At 40.7% G+C, this 19,850-nt stretch overlaps 1 protein-coding gene across 4 annotated transcripts in view; it reads right to left on the minus strand.

The window, feature by feature from the left end:
- The window catches only part of SPOCK3 (SPARC (osteonectin), cwcv and kazal like domains proteoglycan 3), a 390,950-nt gene that overhangs the window by 84,459 nt on the left and 286,641 nt on the right, over window positions 1–19,850 (minus strand). For all 4 annotated transcript variants that reach the window (XM_074951110.1, XM_074951111.1, XM_074951109.1 and 1 more), the window contains one exon: window positions 2,592–2,706. In XM_074951110.1, coding sequence (XP_074807211.1) covers window positions 2,592–2,706 — 115 coding nt within the window. The remainder of the gene's footprint in view (window positions 1–2,591; window positions 2,707–19,850) is intronic.

Raw genomic sequence — 19,850 nt, forward strand, 5'->3', positions numbered from 1 at the left:
CAAAGTAGCTAGTTGCCACAAACTGCATACTACATCACTAAATTAGCGTGCAAGCACAAGCAGTTTGGTGAATTATGTAACATTAACTTTCAGATACTGTTGTTAAACTTATGTTTTATTCATGCCAAAAAAGTTGCTTGGATTCATTAATTAAAAAAACTATTTGGTAGTCCAGCTATCTACAATGTGATTATATTTCTCATATTTATATTCTTGAGGATACGTCCTATATTCTTTTGAAAATTGCAGAAGCATGACAAAACACTCCCAACCGTTTCAACGTGATTCCTGGATGACACTTTGTTGATCAAAGCACAGATAAGCATTGTTAGTCAATCCCCCTCAATGTTCTCTAAGACACACAGTGTGCTACTGCTGGAGCGTTATGCACTTTTAATGTAAATGACAGCGGAAATACTAGCAATGATACTCCACTTACTTTCACATTTGTCATGTCTCCTGGCCTTTGGCACTGAAAAGAAATGACATTCACGTTTTACGTACTACTGATTTGCAGCTGTAAGAAAACCTCTGTACTCTGTTTGTCCTCACAATCAGGCAGGAGAGGATTAGTTTAAATTCTCACTGCCTTTTCCCTCTACTCAACTGAACATAAATGATCTTTATCCCCTGACAGGGTAAGCCTTTAGGAACAGTTCATTCCTAAGAGTGCTAATTAAAAAACAGTTCCATCTTGTTGAAGCCGCTAACTCATACCTATAATTTATTTTCAGTATTTAGATAATTTTAGTATTAACAGTAGGCTGTGATTGAAAAATTCACTCATCTAGGACAAGTAGGAATTTAGATCAGATGAATGGGCTGGAAAGGAGGCAGGGAGCAGAGGGCTGAGTGCTACTGTTACTTTATTTTAGGCATAGGTGCTGGAAATAAAAGTGATAGGGGTGCTGCTGTTTGGTTCAATAGCTCTCAGCAACCCCACTGTACAATTTTTTCTAGCAACCCTGATTGTAGGGAAGATGGGGGCCAGGGGCAGAGCTACCATATGCAGAGGTGAAAACGGCCTCCCAGGGTGAAGCCTCTCAGTTGATTCTCCACTTCATACCTACTGCTGGGCAAGCAGGAAGCAGGTAGCCAGGCAGGATCATCTCTCTTCCACCCATGGAGGAGTCTCTGGTCTATACTCAGAAATAGCCCTAAATCAGCAATTGGTTACCAGTGATTGGTATCGCTGAACCATGCAGGGACTTGCACCAATTAAGCTAATTGAGGTTTACCCCTGCTTCAGTATTTTTCACCTGAGCTACCAGGGTGAGTAGATGTTGCAGAATTTTTTCAAGCCCTGATAACAGGTACCAAAGCGCAACTAAAAATTAATGTAATTAAAAAACCCTGATGCCTTATTGTAGTGCAGCAGTTTATACTAGAGGCAGTATTTATATAACCCTTAGTGATTTTATTGCAGAAAAAAAGGAGTGGAATAAGTGATGTTTTAGCACAGTTTTGTAATTGGTTGTGTGTGCATGTACATGTATCCGTGTTCATTGTGGTTACTTAAATTCATTGCTTAAAATTAACTAATCCAATCTCTTTTTTTTAAAATCGTAAGAAAAATGTACTTAATCAGCAGCTAAAGTTTACAATGGAGGTAAGAATTCTCTACACAATTTAAAATAGCCCATGAAAGTTAATAAATTAGCTTCAGAAAGTACTGATATAATAATATACACCAAGACCATAAATGCTATTTATTTATTCTTTATAACGTTGCCAGAGAAAAATATCTTCAAAAGACTAGTATTCATATATTCCAGCGAGGAAAAATAGCATTTATACACAAAGAGGTTCTTTAAATGCAGAGGAAAGAAAGACAAAGTCCCAGGCTCTAGCTGTGCTGCATTTGGCACACTTAGGAGGTTTGTGCACAAAGGTGAATTTAAACCACCTTTGTGCACCCTCCCAACTCTAAGGTCATCCATCTAGCAGCCACTAGAGCAAACTCCTGCTGTTATATAATTTACACCAGTTTCCTACAGCCACAATGGGCTGTTCCAGCACTCAGGAATCAGTAGAATCTAGAAGGGGTTGGTCACAAATCTTTTTTTACCAACTGTGTGAGGGGCTCAGAAGCACCACAAAGCAACCAAATGCTCTGCTGACTCAAATTTCACAAAAATACTGTGCACCTGGTTCACAAAGTCATCAATGTCTTCTCATTCAGTTCTCACATACAAGCTCACCTTTTCCATGATGCCCTCTAGTTGTGAGCACGTAACAATACAATTGCTGCTACTTAAGGATAATTTTTTAAAACTAAGTTACTTCCCACCCTGGATTCCTTAGTGCATCTTTGTCTTCTTGACCTTTAGAGTGAAAGCAGTTTGGAGCAAAGACTGTTTTTTTTTCTGCGTGTTTTGAGCATGTTGTGTTCAACAAAAATACAAATATCAACAATGGTTTTACACTACAGTTAGCATGGAAAAATATTGTCTTCTACTCTAGCTGTTATTTCAAAACCCACTCTAAGAAAAAAAAACCCTCATTTTTCTTTAGAATAGTCACCATTTAGTGATCACTGTGCTCTTCCATGAATTAAATCATATTCCTCTCTAAAAATTGCCTTTACTTACCTATCTGACCATTTCTGCCTATAATTGTGGGGTTATCTGAAGAGCACGGGCAACGTCCTTCACACTTCACAGAAATCTGTTTTCCTGAGACGCATGCTTGATATTCTAGTTTGCACTGTAATAAGAGAATGATGAGAATTAATGTAAACATATTTTATAATATAAATTCCAGTTCATTGAATATTTTGAAGGAGCTTTTGTTAGTCATTCAGCACTTCTTGTTCTTTGTGGTTATAAATGCAAGAAAAATAACTGTACAGTATATAGGTTTCAGAGTAGCAGCCATATTAGTCTGTATTCGCAAAAAGAAAAGGAGTACTTGTGGCACCTTAGAGACTAACACATTTATTTGAGCATAAGCTTTCGTGAGCTACAGCTGAATGCATCCGATGAAGTGAGTTGAGCATAAGCTTTCGTGAGCTACAGCTCACTTCATCGGATGCATTCAGCTGTAGCTCACGAAAGCTTATGCTCAAATAAATGTGTTAGTCTCTAAGGTGCCACAAGTCCTCCTTTTCTTTGTACAGTATATATTGTCTTTGCACTTTACAGTTTGAATTAAAGATGGAACCAAGCTGTAATGTTCTGTCCTCTAATTTCAGGTGGCAGTTGTTCTAGGTTCTCTACTAATAATGCATTTGTTTAATTACATAGATTCAGTGATATGTACATACTCCACCTTCATGTACAACACTGACGCTGTGAAGACACTAAATATGGGCCAGGCTGTGAATCACTGAAATATAGCTACACAGGAAAGTAAAGGGAAATAAGCCCCTTCCTCCTTTGTGCAGCCATATTAGGGCTCCCTAAATCATAGTTCCAGGCAAGGAAGACAAGATTAAGAGTGCCACTGATACTGTAAAAATGGTGCCTGTCCAGATTTTCTGTTATTTGTCTTACATCCTGCAACATCCAGTCACAGGTATGACAATTCCCTACATTATGTCAAGGTTCTGAAGATATAGTAAACTATTGACATCAACTCAGTAGATTCATTTAAAGTTCTGTAATGATAGTAGTCTTTTCTTCTGTTCTGCTTCATGGCATAGAGAATAATACATGTGGGTTCTCAGACTATATTGATTCTACCTGTTCTGTATATGTTAATGATCAATAAGGTAGCAAGGACAGAAACAGGAATCTATTTATAGTGTTTAACAATTTATACCTTTCTATTGTTAACACAATAACCTACTCAAAATAAAGCCAGTATGTCATAGACAATACAATTTAATGTATTCCACATAGAGCCCAATTGAAACTGTCACTATCTTCTATGATATAAAACTAAGTTGAAGGTTGCTTAGTTCTGATTTGTACACAATGTGTGTAAAACATGCACAGGGATTGTGGACAATACTTAAGAATACTAAAACAAAAAACAGAAATATAATTTCAAAAAATGAAAGTAACATGGACAATACATACAGGTGGATAAAAATAAAATTATGATAATTATTGTTCTAATAAAAAAAAGTTAAACTCTTCTATATAGCTAGAAAAAAATAGGGCCACATTGATCCCTTGAACCTCTTCAAACAAAGGTTCTTGATTTTGGCCTGTAGGATGGTTTGATATTAGGAACAAATCTGTAGTCACCTAGTAAGGAGCTTTTGTGGGATGAAAGGAGGAAAAAAAAAAGATGATAGAGAGTATCATCCAGTAGATGATGGAAGCCCTCCAGTAAATGGATGGAAGACTTCCCTCTGCTCAGTCAGGTGAAGGAGATACAACCCCAATGTTTTTTATTTCAGAGGACAGGTTCAAATGGCAAAGAAAAACATAAGAGGAATTTTCTGAAGCATCATCCAAAGTCAGAGAAAGTCACCATTCTCATACTCCCTGATTCATCTTCTATTTGTTTTAGTTTCATCTGAACCACACTACATTACCCCAGTGGCTAGGTTCTCCAACAATCTCTATAGTGACTGCTGACACTGCTTGGAAAGGGCTTTGACTTTCTCTTGCTAACTTCCTTTAAGGTAAGGGGCAGGAAGATGGCAACTTGGGGGAGCACAGATATTTGTTTGAATGTGGGCTTGTGGGAACAGCAGCAGCTCAGGTTGTAAACTTGGTCTGTTATTTCCAGACACAAAAGTATTCAAACTTACCCTCATCTCAGGTTGATTTTAGAATCTATAAGCATGGGAATAGTCACATTTGTTCTACAATTATTACAATGTACGTATGTTATTTTGATATGAGTTCTGTATTTATCATTCTTGTTACAATGTTAAAAACACTATAAACGAAAAAGCATATGTTTTTCTAACATTCTGCCAAGTTCTACTCCAGAGGCAAGCTGCTTTTAACCTAAGGTAAATTTATCCGTGTTCTCTCTCTCTCTTCAAAAGCAGGGATTCAGAGGGGAACACTGAGAAGAGAACCCCAGACAGTGGCCACTACTCCTCTAAGGCATCCAGTGGATGCAGCCCAGAGGAACTCTGCCCAGAGATATGACTTCAGCAGGGATCTGAAGTAGGCAATCACAGAGCACCCTGTCCAGCTTCGTCCTCTTGATATGGTGGATGGCCACCTTGGCCAGTGCCAGAAGGTCTCACAACTTCATGAGGCCACAGATAGGGTGTACATGAATCAGGAGGTGCAGGGAAAAGTGCAGGCAGAACTGGAGGAGGTTTTAAAGGACCTGTAAGAGGGGCTGCAACCTGGTGCACTCAATATAAATGTGTGCCAGGGTCCCTCTCTTGCCACAGAAAGCGTTGAGGCTGCTCCAGGTACATGCCTGTGCTCACAGCTCCATGAAGGAACTGCCAGCTAATATCCCCAGTAGTCCACAGGACCCCAGTGGAATATAGACTAGCCTAGGCCCAAGATTCCCCACCCTCCTTGGGTGGTAAGAGGTCCTGCCACTTGGTGTCAGGGCAGGATATGAGGGTTTCGAATGATAGTAGTGAATGCGGCAGGAGATTACAAGAAGAGAAAACATGGTCTCATGATGAGTAAGGCAGCTAAATAATTCCCTGGATAATTGGATTCTATTCCTGCCACAGAGTTCCTAAGTGATGCTGGGCAAGTAATGCCAAACTTTTCATAGGAGGTTACTAATTGTGTGTTCTCCATTTTTTGGTGCCCGCCTTAAGACCTTCCGGTCTGATTTGCAGAAGTTCTGAGCATTCATAACTGTGACTGAAGTCAATGGGAGCTGTGATGTGAACTTTTAGATCCACCATGTAGACCTACGTCACTTCATCTCACTAAACACCTGATTGCAGTAGTAGGTTGTCATCCCCTATCTGGATCAGCACTTGACAGGGATGAGACACACTTTTGTTTGTAGATTTCACAGCTATTTGCTGACAGCAGAGGAATGAAATCTCAGGGTCCATCTAGTTTTGGGAGGGGAGTGTGCTGTAGTTGGCACAGGATCTTCTACCCATTCCCTCACCTACTTGACTGCTTCTTCCCCATCCCTTCCAACCTGTCCCTTCCACTCCCTGGCATGTCATCCCAGTCCCATACTCCTCTTCTAGCCAGTCCTAGTTACCACTCCTCAGGCCTCTCATTGCAGTTCCAGTCTTCTTGCCTAGCCAATCCTAGTCTCCCCCTCCCCCTCCCTTCCAGTCCCAATCTCTGCCCCACAATTCCTGATCCCTTTCACCTTGCATAGCCATTCCTACTCTCCTACCCCTCCCAGATCTTCATCCAATTGCTCTATCTCCTCCCACTGACCTCACTCCCACCCTCCATTCTGCAACCCCTCTGCCTCCCAGTCTTCCTCTCCAGGCTCTTCATCCAAACTCAGTGTCCTCCCCACTTCCTCCATGGCTCCTTATCCTAGCATCTTTTCCCCTTTCCACATTTATCTACCTGGATCCCAATCCCATTCTCCATATCTACCAAGTATCATCTTTTCCCACAGCCTGCAGTCTCAGCCCACCCCAGGCTCCTTGTTCCATTCAGCTCTCCTCATCAGCTCTGGCTCTGATCTCCTCTGCATTTGAATCAGGCAGCTTCCTCCTCCATTCTACCCCAAGTAGGGTGTGTGTGCCACTGAGAACACAGGAAATGCAGGCACTCTGCACTCAAGTGCCAGTGCCTGAACCTGGCATGATCCCCAGAAAACCAGAATGGCAATTGTAGGTGTAAGCAGTGTCAGGATGAGCTCCACCCTGACATCTGGTGGTGAGGTGTGGCAAGTTGTGAAAAAAAAAAAAAAACTTCAGGGGCTGATCTCATTTGCATAGGCACACCCACGCCGCCTAGACTGAGGCCATAGCTGCCCAAATGGTCACTTCGGCTGCTGTGGGATCCCCAGTGTCTCTGTTATTGGGGCAGGAAGAATAAATTGTTATTACCCTGATTATGGGAACTGTGCTTGGAACTGTACTTGGCCTTTTGCTATGATGGAGGGACTCACCATCAACTAAGTAGCACTCGCTAGGCAAGGGTCATGGGTTCCAAAACTGTGTGAATTGAGAGAGACTTGAGACAGGTATTAGTACCTGGTGGTGTGGGCCCCTTTGTGAGGGCCTGAAGCACCAATTGCACCTCTGTCTCTCTCCACTGTGGAATGTCAGAGCTAATTTTGGGTCTATTAAGAGTCTTGCTACAGGTACTATGCTGCATTCACTTTGGCCTTAAGGTGCACCAGCACTAAGGCCCCCACTACTATGAGCTGAAATCACTGAGCACTGTGTCAAGTAGTGGGGAGCCGGAAGATCTAGAGTGCAGCGGTGTGTTTGTGAGACGGCGAGCTGAGCAGAACTGTTCGTGAGACGGCGAGCTGTGCGGAGTGGAGCCGGTCGTGGTGGAGCGGAGCTGTCTGTGAGACAGTGGTGTGTTCATGAGATGGCGAGCTGTGCAGAGCGGAGCTATTCATGAGACAGCCAGCTGAGCAGAGCTGTTCTTGAGACAGCGAGCGGCGCAGAGCAGAGCCGGTCGTGGTGGAGTGGAGCCGTTCGTGAGACAGCGGTGTGTTCGTGAGACGGCGAGCTGAGCAGAGCTGTTCGTGAGACGGCGAGCGGTGCAGAGCGGAGCCGTTCGTGAGACAGCGTAGCAGAGCAGAGCCCTGTGGGGCAGTCAGCTTCAGGACACGTAAGGTGCCCCTTGCCCCTTTTCCCCACACACAGGCACATTTTAGCCAGACTGGGGAGTAACACTATGCAGATGAACTTTTGAACTCTGGGGCTGGACTTTTTGGACTTTGGGTGATTTGTGGATTGCTGGACTCAAGAGACGTTTGGGTGCTGGGACTCAAGAACCCGAGGGAAAGGGGCATGCCCCAATTTGCTTGGGGTGGTTTTTTGCTCATGGGTTGTGTTATGAATCCTGTTGGTGGTGTTTCCCCAACATAATGCCACATTGTTTCTCTCTGTTATTAAAAGGCTTTTTGCTACACTCAGACTATGTGCTTGCGAGAGGGGAAGTATTGCCTCTTGGAGGTGCCCAGCGGGGGTGGTATATATTTGTCCCAGGTCACTGGGTGGGGGCTCGAGCCGGTTTGCATTGTGTTATTGGAATGGATCCCCTAGATATTGAACCCGGCCCTTGTTGCTGCCAACTCTGATGGGCAGAAGGGTTACATAGGTAAAGTCCTGCTCAGCCCAGGACTGGAGCATGATCAGTGTGTACAGAACCTTTGGAGATTTTTAGCTTCAAGGGTCTAGCAAGTCTCTACTCAGTCTATGCAAACTGCAGTTTTTTCAAAAGCTTATTTCTTGGCCAGTTTTGAGTAGATTACATGGCAAAAGGCAAATCACTGATGCAAAGGCCCCATTCCCAGTCAAGTTTCAAGTCCCTGCTCCAAAGGACAGGGGCATTAGAGAATTTCAAAGAAAAGTTCACCTGAATTTAACACAGGAAAAACATATATATATTTTCCCTAGCCTTATTCTCAGAAATTGCTAGACGATTTTGGCTGAAATTTTCTAAAACAATTCTGCCTGAGTCAAACCCTGCAATGGAAAATTTCAGCCTGAATGGTTAAAGGTTAGCAAACTAATGAGCAACTGAAAACAAGGTCTCTAAATGGGAAGCATCAAGTAACCTCAATAATGAATGGTGCTATCAGCCCCACCTATAAAGTAAGATATGTAAAGTGCTCTGATATTCTTTGCAAAGAAAGTTAAACTCAATTACAGACAAAAACACAAAGTTATTTAAGTTGCAAAGTCAAGCACTCAAAAGATAAGAAATGCCAGAATTAAAGTTGCCCACACAATGTTAATTCTGTCCCTGTGTGTATATGCATTATGATGCAGTCTGATTACAGTATCATATACTATTTTTTCTACACAACTTCCTCATCTAGTGCACAGTATGGACTGTGAATCTGACGTGAATTGAAATCTTATTGAAATTTCACTGAGGCAAACAGGAACTCTTTCTAGAACATTAATATTAGTACATTAATGAGATACTTTTTAGACGACTCATAACTAGTAATTACACAACTGAAAAAAATTTTCATGTTTGAAAGGTAGCCGTCACCTTTAATTGTAACTTATCTAGGTAATGAAACTTCTTTACAGGCCAGTAATTTATTATGTGGGAATTTAATTTAAAATTAAACAGCGCACTCTGTATAGTTCTAATAACAAAATGCACTCGTGAGTAATTCAATTCAGCTGATACTTACTAGTGCATGTGTTTCAAGTGTTAAATTGGATTACATATGTCTGTATAGCAGAATTATTTGTCAAAGTGAATAATCTTTAGTCAGAATTACTGACCACTCATGTAGATTATGAATCTAACGCTTGTCGGTGACAAAACAGGGGCAGAGGGAAGGGTACTCGTCCCCAGCTCCATGTCTATTCTCAGGCCCTGCTCCTCAGTTCTAACCACGCTTTCTGGTATCTGGAGCAGGGGAACGAGTGTTACAGTGTGTCTGGAGCACGGGAGTGGGAGACCCCCGAAGTCTCTGTCCCTCCAATATGCCTTAATTTACACACACACACTCTCTCTCTTTTTTCCATACTGCTTTGTACTACCACCACCTCCAGCCCCCACCAATTAAAATGTAAGCAATTAAACAAAGGGGCTGTGAGTGTACAGGGGCTTGGAACATCCCCTCCAACCCCACACAACTGCTTTCTTCTAAGAAAAAAACCTCACATTTATCCCTCTCATGCTTCCTTCCTCCAGGCTCCTGTGACCCTCAAATGTTGCAGGAAAAGTTCTTCTGTGTAAGACCTTACCCATGACCCCATGCTTGCAAAGATCTCCATTTCATTTACATCTTCACAACTTTGCTCATCCTTCCTATTCCCCTTCACACAGCTTCATTCACCCACACTGCCTACTTCCCCATGCTGCTCCATACCACACTCAGCTCTCGCCTCCTATAACCTCCTGCTCCTCAGCTCTTCACTTCTGCTTCTGTCACCTCTTCCACAGGGCTCTCCTCAGGAGAACATACTCATGGGGGTAGAGGCAATAAATAGTCCTTTCTACGATCCCTTTCCTTTCTCTTCACTGGGTGACCAGATGAATTTTCCACCACAGAAAGTGTAAGCCCATTAGAGGGTAGGGAGATCTTGTCTTGTGAATCTCAATCCAATAGGGCTTTGCATTTCCCCCTTCCCCCCCCCCCCAAAAAAAAAGTATCCAAGCCCTCTGGAACCAGGAAGATCTTTGTCCTGATGAACACTGCAGATCATGGGATTTCCTCAGCACAGGAAAATTCTGTTGAAGAGGGGTTAGGGCTTCCCAGAATTCTTCTCGAAACACTAGTGCTGTCCCCCTCCCATCCCCATGACTCCTCTTCTCTCAACTTTCTGCTCTCAGCTCTCCCCATAACCCCTAAGCTCCCCTCACAGACACTGTGTTCAAGACTACCCTTTTATTTTGGCATATACATGTAATTTTGAAGATTTGGATGTGGGAAGCTGCATGCTGGAAGTGAAAGAGTTGTGGAGTTGAATATGTTTGGATGTTTTGAGTATATGTTTTGTGAAACGACATCATTCTGAATATCAGTGTTGTATAAACTGGCGATTTCCTGTATCTTCAGCATTTATGTTGAAAGCAAACTCACTTTTGCAGCCTTAACTTTAAGTAATGTTTTTAGTACAATTTAGAAATAATTATGTCCATCTATAATTCTTATAAGAGCCTTGAGAAAAGCAGAAATATATTTAATATAAAGTTTTGAACTAAAAACCTCACTTAATCAACTGGAAAGAATCCCAACAATATCATAGCATCAGCAGTTCTTGGGCATTATTTCCAGTTGACTACGTTTTTAGCTCAAAATCTCATATTAAATATGTTTGTGCTTTTCTGAAGGCTCTTATAAGAATTACAGACATGTTTGTAGGTAACAAACTTGATTAGTAGTTAGTGCAAAATGCTGACAAACATGTTTTTAGGCTTTAGAGCACAAGAATTAAAACTACAAAATTATGTATTAAAACTGAACATCCTCCAAAAGTCTAAAGTATTTTAGTTTATGATCAGCATCAGTTGATCTTTTTATTTTACACTAACCACTAATCCAGTGTTCTACCTACTCATTCAATAAGAGTATAGGTTAAAGCTATTTCAGCAGATTAGCACTACTGTAAAAACAAAACAAAAAAACACCTGGGGGAATACAGGTAATGTTTTGACCCAGAAACAAAAGGACATGTGCTTTTGAACCAGGACCCTTAGAAATCAAAAGCCTATTGTGCTTGAAAGAGAACTGATGATACATTGCTTATAAAGCTATGAACCAGAGAAAGCAATTTACAAGGCACACTGAAAATCTGTATAAACAATTGTCTTCCGGTTCTCAGGAAACTCATTCTCCTGTATAGCTCTTGGTCTTGCCAACTTTCTTCAGCACAGTGTAGTGCAGTGATTTTAAAAAGGGACTATAAATCAGGTCACCTAGTTTCTAATACTATTTATTGTGTCACCTTGAGGAAGTCACTTACCTTTGAAAATCTCACCTAAAACTGTTATTTAGGCACTTAACGATACAGGTAGGTGCCTAGTGGGATTTTCCAAAGTGTCACCGGTTATAAGGAAGAGGTCTTTTTTATATTGTGTTCAGAATGTTTGACTTTTTAAAATAATTTTCCCTAGAAACACTTAATAAGCAAGTTGTTTTAACTTTAGAGTAGCAATAAAGGAATGATAAAGACAAAATAACTCAGTAAATATTTCTGTGTTATGCTTCCTCTCCCCCAAGTACAGCTGCATTAATACAGTTATCCTGTAACTATCTAAAATATATCCATAAGGTTGGTGTGCTTGGGGTATGTGTGATTATGTATTTTGCTCTATATTACACACAAGGAACTATGTTAAAGAAAATTATTAAGGTTGCAAAGTCAAGCACTCAAAAGTTAGGAAATGTCAGCCCCTGGCTCCCAATCCCAGTTTTCCTGACATCCCAACTCCAAGTCCCTGTTTCTCTCCCCCCTCTTCAACAGCCTCCACTCCCTTATTCCACTCCCTGACTTCTTGTCCCAATCTCCTCTCCCCACACCCAAGTGGATCAGGCTGTTCTCCCCTCTGCCTTGAAACCACTGAGATTACAAAAGGGTCTCTGCTCTAAGTCTCAGGCCCCAGGCTCAGACCCAGCATGTCCCACAGCAGCTCCAAGCTACAATTGAAGGTCAAGTCTTACTCAGTCCCAAAGCTGAAGAATGCTCAGTCACACACAATCTTTGAGGGAATTTAGCTGCTACAAATCTAAGTCTGTGCACAGAGCATGGGCAAATTGGGATTTTCCAAATGATTATAAATTGGCCAAATTTGGGCAGAATTTCAAAGGGACTGCAAAAGGCATATCCCAGACATAAAGGCCATCCGACTGCCAAATTTCAAGGCCCTACTTCAAAGCATAGGGTCGCTAGAACTTTCCAAAGAAAAGGTCATTAAGAAGTTTTTAACATGGGCAAAAACAAGGTAATTTTCCCTACTCTCATTCTTGGAAATGGATAGACTGTTTTGGCTGAAAATTTCCAAAAAAATCAGTGAAGGCAGATGGCATTTACAATTTCAGTATAAACAAGTGAAATTACAAGCAACTGAGAACTGGGTCTTATAGTGGGAAGCATCAGGCACCCTGGATAATAAGTGGTGCTTCTAACTGCTCTCTTTCTCCCCTCTTTCAACCCCACGCCCAATAACAAAGAGAGAGAGACAGACACAGACACACAGAAGTATGTGTGAATTTGGCTTCTCAAAACATTGAACTTTTGTTAAAGATTCTACTCAGGGCCTATTAAAATGTTTTATAATTCCACTTTTTGGTGTAATATACTTTCTCATACTACACTCACTGATTGCATTACTAATTAATCAAGTTCAATTTACCTAATTATCCCAAAGTTGAAATATTTATAAAGTTATAAGTGAACTAAAATATCACATAAAGGGCATGCTCATTAGTCTTTAATTACAGAAAAGTAATGCAAATACCATATACAGACAGGCCTAGTTAATCCATGCTTGGTTATCCCAGTGTCTAAGTGTCAAAAACATTTAAACTATACTGTATGGTAATCAGAAATGGTAGCTCACAAACTGATTCATATTCAGGTCAAACACCGGTCAATGCATGATCTGTCAACACAAAAAATGTTTGTAGGTTCAAAACTTAGGAATTCACCTAGATACAGAAAGTGACATATCAGATAAAGGGTCTCTGCTATTTCTCCTTTGTTCTTTTGGAATTCTAAAAATCTATGGCAAAGTTTACTTTAACTTAATATACTAGATATTTAGCTTATTTATATGTGGTCCTAGATACATAGGATTCCCTCAGTTCTGTTGGAAGGAAGTGTTGTTTTACAGAATACTGTGTTTTTTATTTGTTTTCATCCTGCTGGGCATGAAATCCCCTCCAGGTAGAACAGGTGAAATTTTAATACTCCAAGGCATGTTCTTCTCTACATGGGTTATGAATAACTCCTCTTGAAGTCAAGGGGAGATATTCATATTCATTGGAGACAGAATTGATCCCCAGGACTGGGTCTGAACTGTCCCAATAATTGTTTCTGACATTTCACAACTTAAATATGTCAAATATTTTTTCTCCAAATTTCAGACTAAACAAAACAAACACTTTCACTCACCCAAGGATCTGTCTCAACTTCTCTTACATTGTTTCAAATCCTTGTGGGCTCTTACAATTCTTATTTTGTATATATTATCCTACGTTATTTCTGAACCCCCTCATTACATTTTTATAGACTTACTTACTCTGCTTTCAGAGCAATTCTGACATACTTCTTTCTCACCCAAGGGAGAAACGGGGTTTCAAGGGGGTATCAACGTATTATAATTAGGGAATGACCAGTGTCACTGTGGCCGCAGAACTAATGCATTCTGTGGCTTCTACGACAGAGTGCACTTAAAGAGCAAGTTGACTCAAATTAGCCTGCGTTAACTTTATACTATTTACTGGGGAAAGTTTGTTTGTGAAACAAAAACAGGCTAGGGGCTAGCTTCCCATAAAGAAAGGAGATAGCTTATTTTCAGGGACTTTTCAGCTAGTCTGCTCCTAACAGGCCAGATAGCGGTGCTTAGAAAATAGTGGAATTGAAAGGCTCTTCTCTCTGCCAGAAATCAGCTGAAGTTAGGAGGGATCCTTCCTACAGAAAATGACTAAATGTATTACAGGAATCCTGGGCCTGTTAGAGGGAAGGGGACCTGTGAGGAAAAGAGATCACAACCATAGTCCTCTTTCAGCTTTGAGCCTCAGAGTTTCACCTAAATGTCTACACTGCAATTTTATAGCCTCATAGCCTGAGTTCTGCAAGCCTAAGTCAGCTGACACAGGCCAGCTGCAGTGTTGATTGCAGTGTAGACATATCCTGTGACATCATGACTAGTTCACAGGAAGAGCAGAGTTTTAAATTAGTGACATGGTGTTTGATGTTGACCCTTGAAACTTTACAGTCTCTCAAGTCGTCACTAAGTGCTTATGAACAATGCATAAGAATATTTTGCTTAGAAGTTGAACACTTTGATCTGTTTGATTTCTAAACTAATTGCAAGTTCTAATAAATTTTAATTTGAATAGTTATATTTTCTCCAGTCATTTTTTACCTCATTTGCAGTTCTGTAGCCTTTCAGATGCTTAATATTCCATTAATTGTCACAGAAAAACAAAAACAAGATAGCTAAATAATGTTAAATGTGCCTTCTTTTATGCTTGCTATACAAACACATTGTTTTAAGACCTTTCCTGAAGGGAAAAATGGAATTAATTACTGGAGAAATTAAAGATTAATCAAAAAGTGCAGCAAATGAAAACCCACAGAAATTATAGCTCTCCATAAAGCTGTGAAACATAACCGAGACAGTCTTAGAGTAACAGAACTTAATTTAGAGGTCTATTCCTTCTTGATGAGCACACATTTAACTCCCATTAATGTTAAGAGGAGTCAAGGAGGAACATCAAAGAAAAAACTGGTCTCTCTGGTTCAGTACACTTGAAAGTGATGTTTAGTTTAAATGAACACACAAAAATAAACGTTAAATTGGCATTAAGAAAATTACAGAAAACAGCAGAAGCAAGGCAATTCAAAAATGAGATTTTTCATGTTTTAATGCACCACATTGTAGCTACATATTGCAGCCTATAGGGTAAATTCAGGAAAATGACCCCTTTAAACCCCCAAATACAACTGTTGGGCACAGCATACAGGTGACAGGGAGCAATAAATACACAATCCTCTTCAAGCCTAATCATCCAGTGGTATTCAGAATCCCATGCAGAATGGCCAGACCTCTTCATACCCTAGGAGGTGAGTGTGCTTTCATTTTTGCACAAAAATGTCACCAGTCTGGAAACGCTGCTAAATAGACAGGAGCTATGCGCAAAGCCCATATATGAGGGCATGGCTCTCCCAGTGCCTCTGGGACATTAGTATGTGTTCACGGCAGAAAGGAAATATGTGAATCTAACCATCTAGCATCCCAATATGCAAGTGAAAGGAGAAAATATCATTTGTCACAACTTTTCTCTTTTAATAATAAGCTTTTAATAAACTTTTTCTGGGTTAATAACTGCCAGATCTTATTCTGGCCCTCTCCATGAGGCCCTGATCCAGAAAAGTCTAAGTGTATGTTTAAATACTTTGCTGGACAAGGGCCTAAAAATCATCTTCCTTACATCTTCACCCAGTAAAAAAACAAAACCAAAACCAAACAGTGGCTAAATTTCTATCCTCTCCTTCTTTCTCCCATCCTCATCAAAATCTCCAACTGCTATCTGCCTCTAACCCCTCAAAAGCCCCTCCCCGACTCCTGTCTTTTTCTTTCCCTTGTGTCTTCTTCCCTTTTGGCTACATGTAAACACTTGTGATCCCTTTGTTGAAAAACACATTTTTCAACGACACCTGTCTCTCCAATTATCTTATTTCCTCCTCCTTCTTTCCGACTATCTTCACTCTACTGAAGTCTAGGTCACTAATGAACTCCTACTTGTTAAGTCTGAGTCAGACTTCTCTATTATTCTTGATGTCCCTGCAGTCCTTGACACAGTTAATCATTATCTCCTACACTGCTTTCTTGGATAACTGTTTCATTGCTTTCTTGGGTTCTGCACTCTCCCAGTTCTCCACCAAGCTCATTGGTTTGAGAATGTCCTTTTTTGGCTCTTGGTCCTCCCATATCAATTTTTCTGTTAGCTTGGAGTCTGTCCACGCTCCCCTCCATGCCCTTATCTGTTACCACATAATTGTGCTAATGGAAGCTATTATATTTAGCAATGCTCACTGGTTTGCCTGTGTCTAGTTATAGTTAAAGTTCTCCAGGAGGAGGCAGTCTTTTCTCTATTCTGAAGGCCTGCTGGCAAGACAAAGTGTCAAACTAACATCCTTGAAAAAGCAAAACCAACCAGCATCTAGGCAATCATCACCAAAGCTCATGGACAAGTCACGTTATCAGAATGGGTGATGACAGTCTCCTGAAACAAGTCTTCTGCAGTGAACTGAAACTTGGAAAGCACAGGAAAGGCAGTCAATGTAAATATTTCAAAGACAGACTTAAGCAGTACCTCAACTCATGTGGCATACATACGATTAACTGGTCATTGGGAAGTTTAGACTTGAAATTAGACAAAGGTTTCTAACCATCAGAGGAGTGAAGTTTTGGAATAGCCTTCCAAGGGAAGCAGTGGGGGCAAAAGACTTATCTGGCTTTAAGATTAAACTTGATAAGTTTATGGAGGAGATGGTATGATGGGATAACATGATTTTGGTAATTAATTGATCTTTAACTATTCATGGTAAATAGGCCCAATGGCCTGTGATGGGATGTTAGATGGGGTGGGATCTGAGTTACTACAGAGAATTCTTTCCTGGGTATCTGGCTGGTGAATCTTGCCCATATGCTCAGGGTTTAGCTGATCGCCATATTTGGGGTCAGGAAGGAATTTTACTCCAGGACAGACTGGAAGAGGCCCTGGAGGTTTTTTGCCTTCCTCTGTAGCATGGGCCATGGGTCACTTGCTGGAGGATTCTCTGCTCCTTGAAGTCTTTAAACCACGATTTGAGGACTTCAATAGCTCAGACATAGGTGAGAGGTTTTTCGCAGCAGTGGGTGGGTGAGATTCTGTGGCCTGTGTTGTGCAGGAAGTCGGACTAGATGATCATAATGGTCCCTTCTGACCTTGGTATCTATGAAAAACTTCAAAGACACACCCACTGAATGGAGAGCAACTATCAATAAAGACTAAACACTTTAAGACAGACTGACATGAAAAACTTACTGAAAAGGGGCCAAGCATGATGTCAAGGCTTCAGTGGGACCCTATACATTCCTATACGACATCTGCTCCTCACAGATTGGCCTATGCAGCCACAAGAGAACACAGGAGATGTCATGACATCACCATCTGATACCACACACAGCCACACAGTTAACGGAAGCTATTACATTTAGCTGTGCTTGTGCCTGATTATAGTGCTAGTATGCAAAGTTCTCTAGGAGTCAGTGGTTCTAATGACACCATTTTCAATACTGATTTGATACTGATGAATATAGATGAGTCAAAGCTACTGTACTGGACCAAATTCATATCTGGCGAAATCCAATTTCTTTCAACAATCTTCCACTAGTGATAAATTTGATCCAATATGTCAGTTTGAGAAATAAACGCTATCCATTAATATCTTTAAATCTGAACTTTAAGTAATATGATTTTTGTTGTATTGAAAATCCTGTTTCAAAGTTACCACACAAATAAAATTTTCCATGAGATGATAGTTAAAGCATCTAAGCCCTGTATAAATCTATAAATGACTCGGCATCAGTGCTCTGATATGGAAAACACTGAGAAAAATTTTCTTTTCTCCTGCCTGTCCCATTTTCTTCTTGTCTCGCCCATCCAGATTAAACTGTTGTTGTTCTGAAAAAAATGTATTATTAATTTTTTCACAAAGTCAATAAAATATATACATGAAAAAGAAAATCCTGGTTTTAGATTGGGTTACATTTTCATAAGGAGAAAAAAAATCTGTAAACATTTCATTCATTTAGTGAACTACTGAACTTTCTATTTAGAGTTTTTTCTGGATGATCAACTAAATATTTTGCATTAACGAGCAAAGCGTTTTTGTTTTTTTTTAAAGAAAAATCTGGATTCAAGTACCACCCTTGCTAGTGTAGCTGACTTAACACTTGGTCCTAGTCTAAGCAATGTAAGGCTGATCCCACGGAAAGGTAAAACTATTACAGAAACTATAAGGCACGGTACCATGGTCACTGAAGCTATGATTTTGTTCCCTGCAGTGGCAGTAATTATTTACTTTGGGATAGATTTCACAAGAGCAGATTAGGGAACAGAAATATCAGTCACTATCATCAACCCTCTTGTATTGTAGATCCAAATAAGTGGTTTATTCACTGTGTGAAACCTTACAATGAATAATCATGGTACATTATGCCTTGACCTTAGCAACCACCACCCACCTGTTGGGAAATCTCCGAGACTCCACAACATAACCAAGACAACATGGCAAAGATGTAGGATCTGGTGAAGTGCTATTGCTGGCACCAGAGGCTACAATGAAACAATCCAAAAGAGCATATCTAAGGGAGTTTGAGATTTTACAGCTTGCTCCTTTGCAAGTACAAAGAACTAGTAAATAAACAACAATTACCCATTGGTAAGGGTAGGATCCTGATATCAGAGACAGAAAAGAAGGAGCTGATAAGAGATACTAGATCTGGAATTATCAGTACAACAGAGAGGTACTGTAGAATGAATGTCTGAAAGACACAATGGCTTTTCTCGGTCCATAACACAGTAACATTTGAACCCCACAATTGTTCAATTGAACAATTGAAATCCCATCAATTTCAAATTTTTAGGGAATGTTCTAGGCCTCGGTAGCCAGAACCATACTGATTTTGGTGAAAACTAGACAACCAGAAGGGGGAAATAGAGAATGAAACTCTTTACATTTGAAGACCCCGCAGCTTCAACCACCTCCATAATAGACCATAGGTCAAAGAACCAGTTGATGGCAGCCATTAACACCTTCCAGAATAACAATACTCCCATCTGGCTCTGCCCATCTTCCCAATACAATTTAAAATGTTGACAACCTGAATGACTTATCTCCCAGACAGAAGGAAAAGAAATAAGAATGGTGGGTGGGAGGAGGCACACACAGAGCCCATGTCATGGTGGGGACGGACACAGAGCCGCTGGCTTAGAGAGAAGGAGAAATGTGAGGAGACGCATGGAATCACTGATGGAGGGTAACATGGGGTCCCTTTTATGGGGAAAGGGAGCAATGAAGAAGCACATAGAGCCTCCACCATGGAGGTGGAGAATGGGGGACAATGGTATGGGGCAAAAAGGGAGACATAGGGAACACAGAGCAACTAGCATATTATAGAGAGGAGAATAGGAGGCACAGGGGAATGATGGGGCACACAGAGATCCTGTTATGATGGGAATGGGGGTCTCTGGGGAAGGTTTGAAGGGGCTCTTTAATATGGAAAGATAGTTTCAGTTCTTGACAAATGGCTACGTTCCCTAATCATAAAATATTAATATACTGATAAATTTAGTAGCGTCCAACATATATTTTGGGATACTTGTGGCCCTTAAGGGTCTAAACCATGATCCTCGGATATGGCTGTGTTAAGAAGAAACTTTTAATTTGACTCCGTATGTTTTGGATCTCCAAACAAGCTTCAACTTTACAAAAGCCTTTGGCCAAGATTTTGAAAAGTAAGTGCTTAATGCTAGACTTTTCTTAGTCCATACTTATTTGTATTACAGTGGTACCTGGAGACCAGGGCCCCACTGTCTTAGGCAAAACAAAGAGAGAGTCC

The sequence above is a fragment of the Natator depressus genome, chromosome 4 (genome assembly GCF_965152275.1).
Source record: "Natator depressus isolate rNatDep1 chromosome 4, rNatDep2.hap1, whole genome shotgun sequence".
In the NCBI taxonomy this organism is placed as follows: domain Eukaryota; kingdom Metazoa; phylum Chordata; order Testudines; family Cheloniidae; genus Natator; species Natator depressus.